Below are 17674 nucleotides of genomic sequence, written 5' to 3' on the forward strand. Positions count from 1 at the left end.
ACAAGCTGTGTTCTGGTAAATGAGTGTGTTGGTGTGAGTATAATGATAGGAGGGAGTATGTGAGTGTGAGTATCATAGAAGTGTGTGGGCATATGTATGTTACGATGGTGCGCGAGTATAATGATAGGAGTGTTTTGATGTGTATGAGTATAATGGATTTGGTGGGTGTGAGTATAATGGAGTTGGTGGGTGTGAGTATGATAAGTGGGAGTGTGTGGGTGTGAATATAATGACAGGAGTGAGTGTGTGGGCAAGTATAATCACAGGAATGTGGGTGTGAGTATGATCACAGGAATGTGGGTGTGAGTATGATGACAAGAATGTGGGTGTGAGTATGATCACAGAAATGTGTGTGTGAGTATGATGACAGGAATGTGGGTGTGAGTATGATGACAAGAATGTGGATGTGAGTATAATGATAGGCATAAGTGGTTGAGTATGATGACATGAGTATGGGTGTGTGTATAATGATAGAAGCGAGTGGGTGGTTGTGAGTATAATGACAGATGTGTGGGTGTAACAGGAGTGAGTGCAGGTGTGAGTATAATGATAGAAGTGAGTGGGTGGTTGTGAGTATAATAACAGATGTGTGGGTGTAACAGGAGTGAGTACGGGTGTGAATATAATGACAAAATGACAGGAGTGTGAGTGGGTGTGAGTATAATGATAGGAGTGGGTGTGAGTATAATGATAGGAGTGAGTGGGTGTAAGTATAATGATAGGAGTGGGTGTGAGTATAATGATAGGAGTGAGTGGATGTGAGTATAATGATAGGAGTGAGTGGGTGTAAGTATAATGATAGGAGTGGGTGTGAGTATAATGATAGGAGTGAGTGGGTGTGAGTATAATGATAGGAGTGGGTGTGAGTATCATGATAGGAGTGGGTGTAAGTATAATGATAAGAGTGAGTGGGTGTGAGTATAATGATAGGAGTGGGTGTGAGTATAATGATAGGAGTGGGTGTGAGTATCATGATAGGAGTGGGTGTGAGTATAATGATAGGAGTGAGTGGGGGTGAGTATACTGATAGGAGTGGGTGTGAGTATAATGATAGGATTGAGTGGGTGTGAGTATAATGATAGGAGTGGGTGTGAGTATAATGATAGGAGTGAGTGGGTGTGAGTATAATGATAGGAGTGAGTGGGGGTGAGTATAATGATAGGAGTGTGAGATTAGTTGCTTGTATGTGTATATGTATATGTTCATGTACATATATATGTATATACATGTGTGTGTGTACACTACTGAGTGTGTGTGTATGTGGGTGGGTGTGGATGTGGGTGTGTGGGTGCTAATATCCATCAAAGATTTACCTGGTACATTTTTGGGTGTTATTAAAGCACTGAGCGGTCTTGGTTTTGGGGGTATGACCACTGTGGAATCCCAACCCTTCGATGACACACTGGGGGGCGGAGCACTAGTCTTCATGGATCGAGTCGGTAATCCAGACTTCTTGGGAGACAGTGATCCATTTCCGGGTTTCTTCTCGGCCTGCATCCTGTGCCTGTCAGTCACAACGTCCTTGACCTCTGACCTCTGCACCGTCTCAGAGGAGACTGTGTTGTTGGCTTCATCACCTGTTGACTGTGTGTCTTCCACAATAGAATGTAGATGGTTGCCTGCAGCATTAGATCCAGTGTTGTTGGAATCCGGCAAGCTGGTGCGGTCATCTTTAGAATGATATTCCTCATCATGCCCGTTCACAGTGGGAGATTCAGCAACAGATCTATTTTCCTGTAACACACAACTTTCCATTCCTTTCTGGACGGACACCAGGTTATCCTGACCACTATACGAATCAACACTGCTGTGGGCCATCTCCTGCTCGTTTGTGATCCTATAAGCTTCACTTTCCCCATGCAAAACTTGGCTGTTAGTAGCTGCACGCTCACCCATCTCAGAGCTTCCCTCCATAACAGTGTCCCCTAACACGGCTGACCCTAATCCCTGCCCATCATGAAGCGTGTTAGCTGACCTCTCCCTATTGTCTTCCTCATCACGGTGTGAAGAGCCGGTAGTCACATGGGTTTGTTCCACACCAGGCTTCACACACGACCCAAGATAACCCAGTTCGGTGGCCCGTGACGGCTCGTCACCATGCCCGCCAGTGACAGCATCATCTGTCGTCATTTGTGGGTCACAGTTGTTTGGTTTTTCACCACCCAGTGTATCCAGGTCGGTTTGCAAGGCCGGAGATTGACAAAATTCTAACCCAGACTGTTGAAAAGTGCCAGCAGCTTGCTGCCTCTGTAAATCTGTTTCACAAATCACCTGTGGAGATGAAGGTAATTCACCCAGGTTTTCTACTTGAGGCTGTAAAAGGCTGGATACAGGGGGTGGACTAGCCGGTACGCCCGTACTACCTGCTTGAGATGGGTGAGCCAGATCTATAAGCATGCCCTGTGGAATGGTGGCAGCGTTGTCAAGCTGTGGGTCTGCAAATGGATTTGTGCTTGGAATATCTTGGTGGAACGATTCCTGCATGGGGTCTGACCTACGTCCGTCTGTGAAGCCGTCCACCGGCATCCCATTCACCTGACGCATCTCAGTCTCCATGCTGACGTCACCGTTCAGAGGGGCAGACATTTCTAAAACAAATAAAAACACAACACAATATATATGCATGTATACGTATGTGGGGTTGGCAAGTTAATGGGTGGACAGGTAAAAGGAAGGATGGAAGGATGAATGAATGGTTGAATGGAAGAAGGAAGGAAATGTTTTATTTAACGATGCACTCAACACATTTTATTTACGGTTATATGGTGTCGGACATATGGTTAAGGACCACACATATTGAGGGAGAAAACCCACTGTCGCCACTTCATGGGCTACTCTTTTCGATTAGCAGCAAGGGATCTTTTATATTCACCATTCCAGACAGGATAGCACATACCACAGCCTTTGATATGCCAGTCGTGGTGCACTGGCTTGAACGAGAAATAGCCCAATGGGTTGAAGTTTGTTTTGTTTAACGACACCACTGGAGCACATTGATTTATTAATCATCGACTATTGGATGTCAAACATTTCGTAATTTTAACATGTACAATCTTAGAGAGGAATCCTGCTACATTTTTCCACTAGTAGCAAGGGATCTTTTATATTCATCATACCAGACAGGGTAGCACATACCATGGCCTTTAATATACCAGTTATGGTGCACTGGCTGGAATGAGAAATAGAAATAGATCAGACAAATGCTTTACCACTGGGCTATATCCCACCCGCTCTGTTCATGAATCTAGTCCTCTATAGTTCACTGTCCTGCCAGTAGGTGCACTTTATACAAACAAAGAAATGTTTTATTTAACGACGCACTCAACACATTTTATTTACAGTTATATGGCATCGGACATATGGTTAAGGACCACACAGATATTGAGGGAGGAAACCTGTTATTGCCACTTCATAGGCTACTCTTTTCGATTAGCAGCAAGGGATCTTTTATATTTGAACCACATACCCTTAGTATGAGAGTCAGTGGTCTACCAACTGAGCTAACTATTACCAGTAGGAACACTTTAGAACCAACACCATTAAACATGGAGGAATGTCATCTCTATATAAATCAGCATCCACCGAGGGGATTTGAACCACATACCCTTAGTATGAGAGTCAGTGGTCTACCAACTGAGCTAACTATTACCAGTAGGAACACTTTAGAACCAACACCATTAAACATGGAGGAATGTCATCTCTATATAAATCAGCATCCACCGAGGGGATTTGAACCACATACCCTTAGTATGAGAGTCAGTGGTCTACCAACTGAGCTAACTATTACCAGTAGGAACACTTTAGAACCAACACCATTAAACATGGAGGAATAAATGTATGCCCATTATGTAAGAGATGATATAATACTAACAGTGGCAGTATTAAACACAGGCACCAACGGGGATCGATCCCAAACTGATCACGCATCAAGCGAGCACTTTACGACTGGGCTTCGTCATGCTCCCTTGATATACATTTGCTGCGGTTTGTGTTGGTTTCCATGTGTACGAGTTCCCATGAGAGATAATTTATATTACAAAGAGTCAGTGGCATACCGTGGGTTGCCAGTGACTGGGGCAAGGCAAGTATTGCGCCCCCTAACCAGTGGACCATTAGCACTCCCCGAGTCCCTTCTACCAGTCCAGTATTTTGCACCCAGTGCAACTTCCCCAATGACCCTGCCCATGCTACGCCACTGAAAAGAGTGTGTTTTCAATCGCGAAAGCAAAAATAAGTGATGTACAATCGAAAACACACAAGTTGCAATATAAATGGTCTCATTTGGGAATGAGTATAGTATTATATTTATTACACTGCACATCAATGAACAAAAATCAGACAGAAGTACAAGACATGGAAAGGCACAGACATAAGACGGGGCAGATGACATATTCATGTATAATACTGTATGTGTAGCTTTCTGAAATCACATCATTTAATTAGCAAAATGATGTCACAGGGGTGCAGAAATGGAACATATTTCACTACCCTGCCGGACTAGAACCAACTAAAATTTACTAGCCCGCAATAATTTTTACTAGTCCGCCAGTCTATAGAATAATATATTATTAATAATATTATAATATACAATGTCTTCACTTCAAATGATATATATAGATATATTGACAAAACATTATTAAGAACACCTGGTAAGTGATCAACATCACAGAGCAAACAAACTCAAAAAGACAGATCGCCCATCGGACTGTTCGTTGCATTTTTTAACTCGTCCGTCAGAATTTTTACTCGCATTTGGCAAGCGGGCAAGTACTTTCTGCACCCCTGACGTTAAGTTGTGGTCACTTCATTTAGCTATTTATCAATTACACTTTGCATTCCTAAATGAAGTTTACACAAACAGTATGTACTATAAATATATTCAAGGCTCACCAAAATTATTAAAATATTTTTTGTTAAATTATGCTGCTGACACATCATTATAAGAAAGAAGGCAATGTTTTATTTAACGATGCAATGAACACATTTTATTTTCGGTTATATAGCGTTGGACCACACAGAAAGAAAGAAGTGTTTTATTTAACGACGCACTCAACACATTTTATTTACGGTTATATGGCGTCAGACATATGGTTAAGGACCACACAGATTTTTTTAGAGGAAACCCGCTGTCGCCACATAGGCTACTCTTTTTTATTTGCGCTTCCCACAGGCAGGATAGCACAAACCATGGCCTTTGTTGAACCAGTTATGGATCACTGGTCGGTGCAAGTGGTTTACACCTACCCATTGAGCCTTGCGGAGCACTCACTCAGGGTTTGGAGTCGGTATCTGGATTAAAAATTCCATGCCTCGACTGGGATCCGAACCCAGTACCTACCAGCCTGTAGACCGATGGCCTGCCATGACGCCACCGAGGCCGGTCGGACCACACAGATGCTGAGAGAGAAAACCCGCTGTCGCCACTTAATGGACTACTCTTTTTCTATTACCAGCAAGGGATCTTTTATATGCACCATCCCACAGGCAGGGTAGTACATACCACAGCCTTTGTTGAACCAGTTATGGATCACTGGTTGGTGCAAGTGGTTTACACCTACCCATTGAGCCTTGCGGAGCACTCACTCAGGGTTTGGAGTCGGTATCTGGATTAAAAATCCCATGCCTCGACTGGGATCCGAACCCAGTACCTACCAGCCTGTAGACTGATGGCCTAACCATGACGCCGCCGAGGCTAGTCATCATTATAAGAATTGACAGCAAGCATTTTCTCAGATTAAGAAAATATGAATTCAAAATACTTTTTGCATGATGATATACTCAGAGTCGTACTCTATGACACAGTCTATCAGCTATTTCTCGATCCATCCAATGCACCAAGACTGATATATCAAAGGCTGTGGTATGTGCTATATGTCTGTGGGATGGTGCATATAAAAGATCCCTTGCTGCTAATCGAAAACAGTAGCCCATGAAGTGGCAACAGAGGGTTTTCTCTCTCAATATCTGTGTGGTCCTTAACCATATGACTGATGCCATATAGCCATAAATAAAATAAAAAGACGTATTTCACATTTGTGGGAAACAGAAAATATCACATGGGTATTTACACCACCACGGTGTAATAAATAAATAAAACATATACTGAATAGAATAGAAGAGATCTTTAATGACAGCCCAGCATGAAAAGATCCTGAATACATGCCGAAGGTAAAAGTAGTAATTTGTAGTGTCTGTCCCAGTCCAATAGTCAGGGTCTAGTGATACTTTATTTAAAGACGCTAACTCAACTGGTAAACCTTCTGTCTGCACTGAGGCCTTCTTTATGAATCAAATTCTATTACATTACATCAACATCTACAGCTGTAGGAAAGAAAAACAGAAATGTTTTATTTAACGATGCATTGAACACATTTTATTTTCAGATATATAGCATCAGACATATGGTCAAAGACCACACAGATGCTGAGAGAGGAAACCCACTGCCACTTCAGGGACTACTTAGCAGGTCAGGTCATAGGGTTTTACGTGCACATTCAGAACAAGCTGTTGTAGCGCACGCCTGTCCATGACAGGAAAGGTGGGGGGAGGGGAGAGGAGGGACCGCCTGCACTGGCAGGTGCAAGGGAGCACCAGCAGCCCGATCAAATCGGTAGCAGGCACGTGGGGTGGTGGTGGTGTTCGATTAGCAGCAAGGGATCTTTTATATTCGCCATCCCACAGACAGGGTAGTACATACCACGGCCTTTGATATACCAGTCATGGTGCACTGGCTGGAGCGAGAAATAGCCCAATAGGTCCACTGACAGGGATCGATCCCAGACCAACCACACATCGAGCGAATGCTTTACCACTGGGCTACGTCCCGCCCATCTACAGCTGTAGGATAAAGTTCACATAATTCTAATTGTTTGTATCACCGAACGATTATCACCGATCACAACTGGAGATGGCATTACAACCGATTCTCAGTGCTAAACCTGCCATGGATTTGACATAGTTCATTTCAACTTATTTCCATGCTTATATCCAATTAAGGTTCAAGCACACTGTCCTGGACACACACCTCAGCTATCTGGGCTGTCTGTCCAGGACAGTTGGTTAGTGGTTAGTGAGAGAGAAGAGGGTTTAGTGGTCTTACATCTATCCACTGAGCCCTTATTGACTCACTCTGGGTGGGAGCCGGTACCGGGCTGCGAACCCTGTACCTACCAGCCTGTAGTCTGATGGCTTAACCACTGCACCACCGAGGCCAGTTTTGATATAGTAACCAACAGTCTGGAAGGATAAAAAACAAATGTGGTAAAGGGAAACAACTCTTTCAACCATGTTGAACAACATTTCTGATTTACACCTCAAACACACAGACCATATGTGACTAATCTACTGCACCAGTAAACTTTGATCCAAAGAAACAAGAAAATAAACTTCTGTTGTTGATCTATAGGTTCCTACACATACATAGGCTACTCTGTCTAATGGATAGGCTACTCTGTCTAATGGATAGGCTACTCTGTCCAATGGATAGGCTACTCTGTCTATTGGATATGCTACTCTGTCCAATGGATAGGCTACTCTGTCCAATGGATAGGCTACTCTGTCCAATGGATATGCTACTCTGTCCAATGGATATGCTACTCTGTCTAATGGATAGGGGCGGGACATAGCCCAGTGGTAAAGCATTCGCTTGATGCGCAGTCGGTCTGGGATCGATCCCCATAGACCCTTCATATTGCTAAATGATCTGCGATATACACAGTTCACCTATGGAAGAAAATGTTTTATTTAACAACGCACTTAACACATTACAATTATATGGTGTCAGACATATGGTTAAGGCCCATACAGATATATATAGAGAGGAAACCCGCTGTCGCCACTTCATGGGGTACTCTTTTCGATTAGCAGCAAGGGATCTTTTATATGCACCATCTCACAGACGGGATAATACATACCATGGCCTTTGTTATACCAGTTGTGGAGCACTGGCTGGAACAAGAAATAGCCAAATGGGGCAACCGATGGAGATAGATCCTAAACCAACTGTGCATCAAGCAAGCACTTTAAAAACCGGGCTACGTCACCATCCACTCTTCTCTGTCAGATTAGATCTAATCCAGTGCTTATAAAACGCAGAGTGTGCACTTTACGGTCGCCCGATCGCCCATGGTGAGTCAAAATAGCGTCGGACAAGTCAAAACTGTATTACGTGTCGCCCGCGTGGCGACCGAAAATATCCACATATTGTATTATGTATCAAACTGCAAATAACTAATGTTTGTAAGAGATCAGAAAGTAATTTTTTAAAATATTGTTTTCAACTGGTTTCCTATTAGTATATGTGTTGAGTGTGTCATTAAATAAAACATTTCCTTCTTCCTTCCTTCTTATTAGTATCTGCACAACCAAATCCATATAGGACATAATAGCGACCACTTCACCAGTCTATCGAACAGTCTAAAACCATTCAGAATGCCTCGGCTGGTTTTGATTATGTATTCGGAAAACCTCGGCCACGTAAATGTATTCGTAGGTTCAATCGGAACACTTCTGTCATGTCCGTCTTTACTTTCCATTTAGTTACAATAGGAACAACTCGTCACATTCCGCCACCTTATGTTTCGCAGAAAGATTTTTTTTACGAGCCTGGTGTTTTCAGAAGTTACATTGTGTTGGAATGTTTTCGTTTCTTACGGAATGTATCGAGTCTATTATAGAAATATTGTTGTTATCGTTATTATCCGTTTCATAATTAAATACTTATTATGCATTTAACTTGTGCTGTGTGTTTATTTCTTTAGTGGATGTGATTATTGTTTGTATGGATTGCTGTCAGCTTAGTATTTTTTAATTCCTCGTTGGATGGCCATTAAAGCACCTTATTCATTCCAAGACTGAACCTTGGTAAAACATTCCTCATGTTTGATTATGTGGGTCCCGTGACAACATAATAATTATAATTTAATTATAACAGTTTGTAAAAAAACAACAACAAAAAAACGCCTCGGTGGCGTCGTGGTTAGGCCATCGGTCTACAGGCTGGTAGGTACTGGGTTCGGATCCCAGTCGAGGCATGGGATTTTTAATCCAGATACCGACTCCAAACCCTGAGTGAGTGCTCCGCAAGGCTCATTGGGTAGGTGTAAACCACTTGCACCGACCAGTGATCCATAACTGGTTCAACAAAGGCCATGGTTTGTACTATCCTGCCTGTGGATACCCTGAAAACGTTTAGACTCAAGACTTCAATACAGTCTCTGGGGGCAGGACGTAGCCTAATGGTAAAGCATTCGCCTGATGCGTGGTCAGTGTGGGATCAATCCCCATCAGTGGGCCCATTGTGCTATGTCTCGTTCCAGCCAGTGCACCACAACTGGTCATGGTATGTGCTATGCTGTTTATGGGATGGTGCATATAAAAGATCCCTTGCTACTAATGGAAAAATGTAGCAGGCTTCCTCTCTTAGACTATATGTCAAAAGAACCAACTGTTTGACATCCAATAGAATATATAAGGGAAAGGTAGTAAACCAGGTAGGGTACCATAGCATTTTTCTTGCCTTCATGGCTGTTGTAAAATTCTTCTCTCACCCCTCCTAAAAATGTACATCAAATATTGATTTTTGCAATAGATATTTTTATACTGACATTATTTAAATACTTTAAGAGTGTATAAGAGTGCATTAAACCTGCCACACACACGAACGAACGCACGGACACACGCACGCACGCACACCACACACATACAGAATGAACATATTAAAGTAAAGTTTGTTTTATTTAACGACGCCACTAGAGCACATTGATATTTTATCTTATCATCGGCTATTGAACGTCAAACATATGGTCATTCTGACACTGTTTTTTAGAGGAAACTCACTGTCGCAACATAGGCTATTCTTTTACGACAGGCAGCACTTTATATTTTATTTGCACTTACCACAGGTAGGATAGCACAAACCATGGCCTTTGTTGAACCAGTTATGGATCACTGGTCAGTGCAAGTGATTTACACCTACCCATTGAGCCTTGTGGAGCACTCACTCAGGGTTTGGAGTCGGTATCTGGATTAATAATCCCATGCCTCGACTGGGATCTGAACCCAGTACCTACCAGCCTGTAGACCGATGGTCTAACCATGACACCACCGAGGCTGGTAAATGAACATATTAACCGTGCATGGCTCCTTATTTGTACCTTTGAAGTACATCATGTTCCGATGAGAGATGAAACTCTTTATAAAATGTAAAACTATTCATTCTGATTTAGCTCTGATAGAAGTAAATACTGAGTTTATATGAAAGGAGTCAAGTCCCTGGTATCTAACTGGCCTGATAAAGAGTGTTGGAGAGACGTAAATCAAATAGCTGTTATCAGCCCACTTTGTTAAGTCTCCCTAGGATATTGTGTGTAACATTCATGATAGATGATAACAAACGTCAGTCCAGCTATCAAGAACTCTGTGTTACCATGCAACTTTACTGTTTGTCAGACACAATTTGGCTACTGATTAAACAAAAAGGTTTTTTTTAAAAAGAAGAAAGAAATGTTTTATTTAACAATGCACTCAACACATTTTATTTACGGTTATATGGCATCAGACATATGGTTAAGGACCACACATATATTGAGAGAGAAACTTGCTGTCGCCACTACATGGGATACTCTTTTTCAATTAGCAGCAAGGGTTCTTTTATATGCACCATCCCACAGACAGGGTAGTACATACCATGGCCTTTGATATACCAATCATGGTGCATTGGCTGGAATGAGAAATAGTCCAATGGGCCCACCGACGGGGATCGATCCCAGACCAACCACGCATCGAGCAAGCGCTTTACCACTGGGCTACGTCCCACCCCTATACAAAAAGTTAAAGTCTGTTTTATTTAAAAACACCACTAGAGCATATTTATTTACTTATTATCAGCTATTTGATGTCAACCATTTGGTCATTTTGATATAGTCTTAGAAAGGAAACCTGCAACAAGTTTCCATTAGAAGCATGGGATCTTTAATATTCACCATTCCACAGACAGGACATGCAGACAGGATAGCACATACCACAGCTCTTTTGATATACTATTTGCAGTGCACTGGCTAAAAAGAGAAGTAGCCCAATATGTTCATGATAACTCTGTTTACATTGCAACGGAAGCCTGTAAGTCTAAAACACAGGTGTTAATAATCATAGTAAATGTACGTAGTTACACGCGTGTAAGTTTAAAACGGGCTGTGTAAATTCAGCTCAATATGTTTAATCAGACGACTGTTTGTTAATCACCCTATACACTTAACACCACTTTCCATTTGCCATTCTGTTATTAATTCCACATCATTTTCCACTAAACAATCTGTCATACACAAACACATGTATGTTAGCAGTGACGATGTATTGGAAATTAATAGATTCCCCTTACCCCAATCTCTTTCATGATCACCCTATAAAACTTAATATTCCTGGGCGCAGACATCTTGAAAATTATCAGCTGGTCAGGTCATCATCAGGTAATTATTTGTTATATCCGACGCCATATAACTGTAAATAAAATGTGTTGAGTGCGTCATTAAATAAAGCATTTCTTTATTTGTTATACTGACATCTTCCAACGTATTTATATTAGGTCGATACTGACTGTTTTACATACTATTGAACCATAACCCAGAAAACAATATTTCAAAATCTTAAGTGACTATACATGTAGTTCTAGTAACTGATGAGTTAGGCCTACCTAATCATAAAACACTTGAACTACGTTTCTGTGCTACATTGGTGGTTCAAAAACATAAACTATATTTTAATTTCATTGCCCTGATAACCACATGTTTGATGCTATATATCCATAATTAAAATGTGTTGAGTGTGTTGTTAAACAAGGCATCTCTTCCTTTTCTCTTCCTTCTCTCTTCCTTCCATTAATGGACAGCTGATCTTTAACATTTCTGACAATCCTCAATTAACACCAGTATTTATGCCTATTCCAGTGGTTCTGAATCCGGGAGCAGCCACTTCATTTCCTAGCACAACTCTTCCTGTCCTGGACATTTCATTTCAACTTACTTAGTCTAGAATCGATCCCCATCAGTGGGCCCCTTGGGCTATTTCTCGTTCCAGCCAGTGTACCACAGCTGGTATGTCAAAAGTCCATGATACTAATAGAAAAATGTAGTCAGAATTACCAAATGTTTGATATCCAATAGCCGACGATTAATAAATCAGTGTGCTCCAGTGGTGTTGTTAAACTTTAACTTTAGCCATAACTGACTATTATGTGGCAATCTGAAACAGGTTCCAGTATTTGTTACCAGTCACTTAGTTGGCTATGTTATTTCAACTTATTTCAGTGCTTATATCCAATTAAGGTTCAAGCACACTGTCAAGCTATCTGGGCTGTCGGTCTAGGACAGTGGGTTAGTTGTTAGTGATAGAGAAGATCGAGGGTGTAGTGGTCTTACACCTACCCATTGAGTCATTAAAAACTTGCTCTGGGTGCGAGCCAGTACTGGGCTGCAAACCCTGTACCTACCAGCCTTATGTCCAATAGCTTAACCACGAGGCCACTGAGGCCGGTACCTGTCCTGGACAGAAGGGCTGCCTGAGGTCAGAACTATATATAACACCCAGGACAGGCACCTGCTATTGCAGATTAGTTGTGAATGTAATGTTAAACACTTTGACTTGACCTGACCTGACCTGACCTAGTCCAGTATGGAGTCAAGTACACAGTGTGTAGGAGTACAGTGGCTATAGGCTAAAGGATGATATTACTGCATTAACGTATTCACCTACATTTTGCATACAATATTGTTTGCCTTCAGGATATATTGCTTGTGTGTTTTTATTTCCATGCAGTGAAACATGCTGCAATCAGAAGTTTGTCTTGTTTAACGACACCACTGGAGCACATTGATTAATTAATCATCAGCTATTGGATGTCAAACATTTAGTCATTCTTTTATATGCACTTTCCCACAGACAGGAAAGCACATATGGTTAAGGACCACACAGATATTGAGAGAGAAAAACCTGCTGTCGCCACTACATGGGCTACTCTTTCTGATTAGCAGCAAGGGATCTTTTATTTGCGCTTCCCACAGGCAGGATAGCACAAACCATGACCTTTGTTGAACCAGTTATGGATCACTGGTTGGTGCAAGTGGTTTACACCTACCCATTGAGCCTTGCGGAGCACTCACTCAGGGTTTAGAGACGGTATCTGGATTAAAAATCCCATGCCTCAACTGGGATCTGAACCCAGTACCTACCAGCCCGTAGACCGATGGTCTAACGATGACACCACCGAGGCCAGTAAATTCCAATAGGGTAAAAATAATTGAAATATTGGGGGGGTTGGGGGTTTGTTTAAACTGCAATCTCAAGTACTTGGAACAGATCAGCAAAATTAATTTTCTTACCATTGACCATACATTGTATGTGTAGTTGCTAATATAAGTAAAAAAATAAAAATAAACATTATTTAACACCCAATAAGTAGAGAAAATAAAATGGTCCCAGTGTGCATGTTAGTCAATGGCTCTTAATTCTAAACTGAATAAAATCCCAGTTTGGTGCTAGTGAAGTGCGCCTATTATTTTGTAGTGGTTCTCTTTTCATAAGTTACCATGGTTACGGAATTGTGGTGCATGTCACAGATTATTTATGTTTTAAGAAAAGAAAAGGGGAAAATTATATTATAATCCTACATTGTATTATAATCATACATGTATTATTAAAATACAGTTGACAGCTTTGATGTTTACACAGTGAAACCTCTCAAAACCGGACCCTCTGTAAACTGGAATTCCCTCAAAACCGGATGTTTTTTACAGCCCCTTTTTAAATATCTGTACAGAAGAGAACCTCTCTCTAAACCGGATACCTCTTTAAAGCAGACTTTTTACTTGGTCATGAGGGTGTCTGGTTTGGAGGAGTTTCACTATATATCGAACTACAGCTACGTATTCAGTGTTATTACCCCAGCGGTCACTCATAACAGGGAAAATATTTTCCATATTTTCTCCGAGAAATATTCTGCATTGGTTTAACGAACAATACTATTGGACAATTTGATGCTTACAAACCAATGACTTTGTCGGTACTAAATATGACGTCATTACGATTTGACAAACCCAAAATGACGTCATATAGTTTAAAGAGTTTGCGTTTACGAGTCTCTGTTTTTGGTGTTAAATTAATAACAAAATGTCATTTTAATGCAATTCATTATAGATTTTGAAGCAGAATAAAGAGAACTTGTGTGTTTTTTTAATTATCTATGAACGTGATTAAATTACAACGTTATAGTAATTCTCAGAACAGTGCATATTTAGTGGTTTACATCATCTCTATACAGGTTGGCCTTCATGCATGTGCATGGAAAATAAGGTTTTTAGAAGAAAAAAATAGCTGAGGTAATAAATAGAATAACAAACTCGGTTCCAGTTATTATCAAATTTATGTCCCTCCTGAAATAATTTTCATTTGTCACTTGCTAAAGCTCGTGACAACTGAAAATTATTTCACTCGGGACATAAATTTGATAATAACTGGTAACTTGTTTATTATCCTCTATTTATTTAGTTGTTAGGTACAGTTCAGAATCACTGCCGTCCCTTCACACACTCATTTATTCATTCATTTATAGCTAGTTTCGTGCTTATATATCGAATTAGGGTCCAAGCACGCTATCCTGGGCACACATGTCAGTTATCTGGGCTGTCTGCCCAGGACACTGGGTTAGAGGTTATAATTTGCTAAGAGTAGGAAGGAAGGAAATGTGTTATTTAAGAACACACTTAACATATTTTATTTACGGTTATATGGCGTCAGACATATGGTTAAGAACCGCAGAGATATTGAGAGAGGAACCCTGTTGTTGCCACGTAATTCATGGGCTACTCTTTTCGATTAGCAGCAAGGGATCATTTGTATGTGCCATCCCACATACAGGATAGTACATACCACGGCCTTTGATATACCAGTCGTGGTGCACTGGCTGGAGTGAGAAATACGTCCCGCCCCCAAGAACCACACAGATATTGAGATAGGAAACCTGCTGTTGCCACGCAATTCATGGGCTGCTAGTCGTGGTGCACTGGCTGGAGTGAGAAATACGTCCCGCCCCCAAGAACCACACCGATATTGAGATAGGAAACCTGCTGTTGCCACGTAATTCATGGGCTGCTAGTCGTGGTGCACTGGCTGGAGTGAGAAATACGTCCCGCCCCCAAGAACCACACCGATATTGAGATAGGAAACCTGCTGTTGCCACGTAAATCATGGGCTGCTAGTTCTGGTGCACTGGCTGGAGTGAGAAATACGTCCCGCCCCCAAGAACCACACCGATATTGAGATAGGAAACCTGCTGTTGCCACGTAATTCATGGGCTGCTAGTTCTGGTGCACTGGCTGGAGTGAGAAATACGTCCCGCCCCCAAGAACCACACCGATATTGAGATAGGAAACCTGCTGTTGCCACGCAATTCATGGGCTGCTAGTCGTGGTGCACTGGCTGGAGTGAGAAATACGTCCCGCCCCCAAGAACCACACCGATATTGAGATAGGAAACCTGCTGTTGCCACGTAATTCATGGGCTGCTAGTCGTGGTGCACTGGCTGGAGTGAGAAATACGTCCCGCCCCCAAGAACCACACCGATATTGAGATAGGAAACCTGCTGTTGCCACGCAATTCATGGGCTGCTAGTCGTGGTGCACTGGCTGGAGTGAGAAATACGTCCCGCCCCCAAGAACCACACCGATATTGAGATAGGAAACCTGCTGTTGCCACGTAATTCATGGGCTGCTAGTTCTGGTGCACTGGCTGGAGTGAGAAATACGTCCCGCCCCCAAGAACCACACCGATATTGAGATAGGAAACCTGCTGTTGCCACGTAATTCATGGGCTGCTAGTCGTGGTGCACTGGCTGGAGTGAGAAATACGTCCCGCCCCCAAGAACCACACCGATATTGAGATAGGAAACCTGCTGTTGCCACGTAATTCATGGGCTGCTAGTTCTGGTGCACTGGCTGGAGTGAGAAATACGTCCCGCCCCCAAGAACCACACCGATATTGAGATAGGAAACCTGCTGTTGCCACGCAATTCATGGGCTGCTAGTCGTGGTGCACTGGCTGGAGTGAGAAATACGTCCCGCCCCCAAGAACCACACCGATATTGAGATAGGAAACCTGCTGTTGCCACGTAATTCATGGGCTGCTAGTTCTGGTGCACTGGCTGGAGTGAGAAATACGTCCCGCCCCCAAGAACCACACCGATATTGAGATAGGAAACCTGCTGTTGCCACGTAATTCATGGGCTGCTAGTCGTGGTGCACTGGCTGGAGTGAGAAATACGTCCCGCCCCCAAGAACCACACACCGATATTGAGATAGGAAACCTGCTGTTGCCACGTAATTCATGGGCTGCTAGTTCTGGTGCACTGGCTGGAGTGAGAAATACGTCCCGCCCCCAAGAACCACACCGATATTGAGATAGGAAACCTGCTGTTGCCACGCAATTCATGGGCTGCTAGTCGTGGTGCACTGGCTGGAGTGAGAAATACGTCCCGCCCCCAAGAACCACACCGATATTGAGATAGGAAGCCTGCTGTTGCCACGTAATTCATGGTCTGCTAGTCGTGGTGCACTGGCTGGAGTGAGAAATACGTCCCGCCCCCAAGAACCACACCGATATTGAGATAGGAAACCTGCTGTTGCCACGCAATTCATGGGCTGTTAGTTCTGGAGCACTGGCTGGAACGTGAAATAGCCCAATAGACCCACCGACGGGGATCGATGCTAAGAGTAGGAATTGGTCCCAAGAGGCAAACCCAGTACCTACCAGCCTTATATCTGATGGCTTAACCACCACACCACCGAGGCTGGTACCGTGATGTGAACCCAGTACCTACCAGCCTTAAGCCTGATGGTTTAACCACCACACCACCGAGGCTGGTACCGTGATGTGAACCCAGTACCTACCAGCCTTAAGCCTGATGGTTTAACCACCACACCACCGAGGCTGGTACCGTGATGTGAACCCAGTACCTACCAGCCTTAAGCCTGATGGTTTAACCACCACACCACCGAGGCTGGTAAAACATTTCTTTCTTTGTTTGGTCCCAAGGGTATCCAGTTTCGAGGGGTTGCACTGTATATGAAGGCTGGTGTAGAATTACTCCATGCAGGCAGCTCAGGAGTTGGCAGTATGTGTTCAATTAACACTGCCACCTGTCGTTTACTAAACAATAAATGAAACAAAACTTGCACCTACACAGTAATAAAGCAATCAACAGCCTCGATCCCCTGTGGTTTACACTAGAGCACATTAATTTATTCATCATCGGCTATTGGATGTCAAACATTTGGTAATTTTGACATATAGTCTTAGAGAGGAAACCCGCTACATTTTTCCATTAGTAGCAAGGGATATTTTATATGCAGCATCCCACAGACGGGGTATCACATACCACGGCCTTTGATATTCTAGTCGTAGTGCACTGGCTGGAACGAGAAATAACTTAGTGGGTCCACCGACGGGGATACATCTCGTCCCAACTATTTCGAAGACTATTTTTCCATTAGTAGCAAGGTATCTTTTATATGCACCATCCCACAGCCTTTGATATACCAGTCATGGTGCACTGACTAAACCGACTGCACATCAAGCGAGTGCTTTACCAATGAGCTACATCATGCCATCTTTACACACACATAGCAAA

General features: G+C 42.6%; 1 protein-coding gene across 4 annotated transcripts in view; it reads right to left on the reverse strand.

Annotated features, from left to right (window-relative positions):
* LOC121385322 (microtubule-associated protein tau-like) overlaps positions 1–17674 on the reverse strand; it is a 182850-nt gene that overhangs the window by 94445 nt on the left and 70731 nt on the right. For all 4 annotated transcript variants that reach the window (XM_041515958.1, XM_041515956.1, XM_041515957.1 and 1 more), the window contains exon 3: positions 1314–2588. In XM_041515958.1, the coding sequence (XP_041371892.1) occupies positions 1314–2588 (1275 nt within the window). The remainder of the gene's footprint in view (positions 1–1313; positions 2589–17674) is intronic.

This window comes from Gigantopelta aegis, chromosome 11, assembly GCF_016097555.1.
Source record: "Gigantopelta aegis isolate Gae_Host chromosome 11, Gae_host_genome, whole genome shotgun sequence".
Classification (NCBI taxonomy): domain Eukaryota; kingdom Metazoa; phylum Mollusca; class Gastropoda; order Neomphalida; family Peltospiridae; genus Gigantopelta; species Gigantopelta aegis.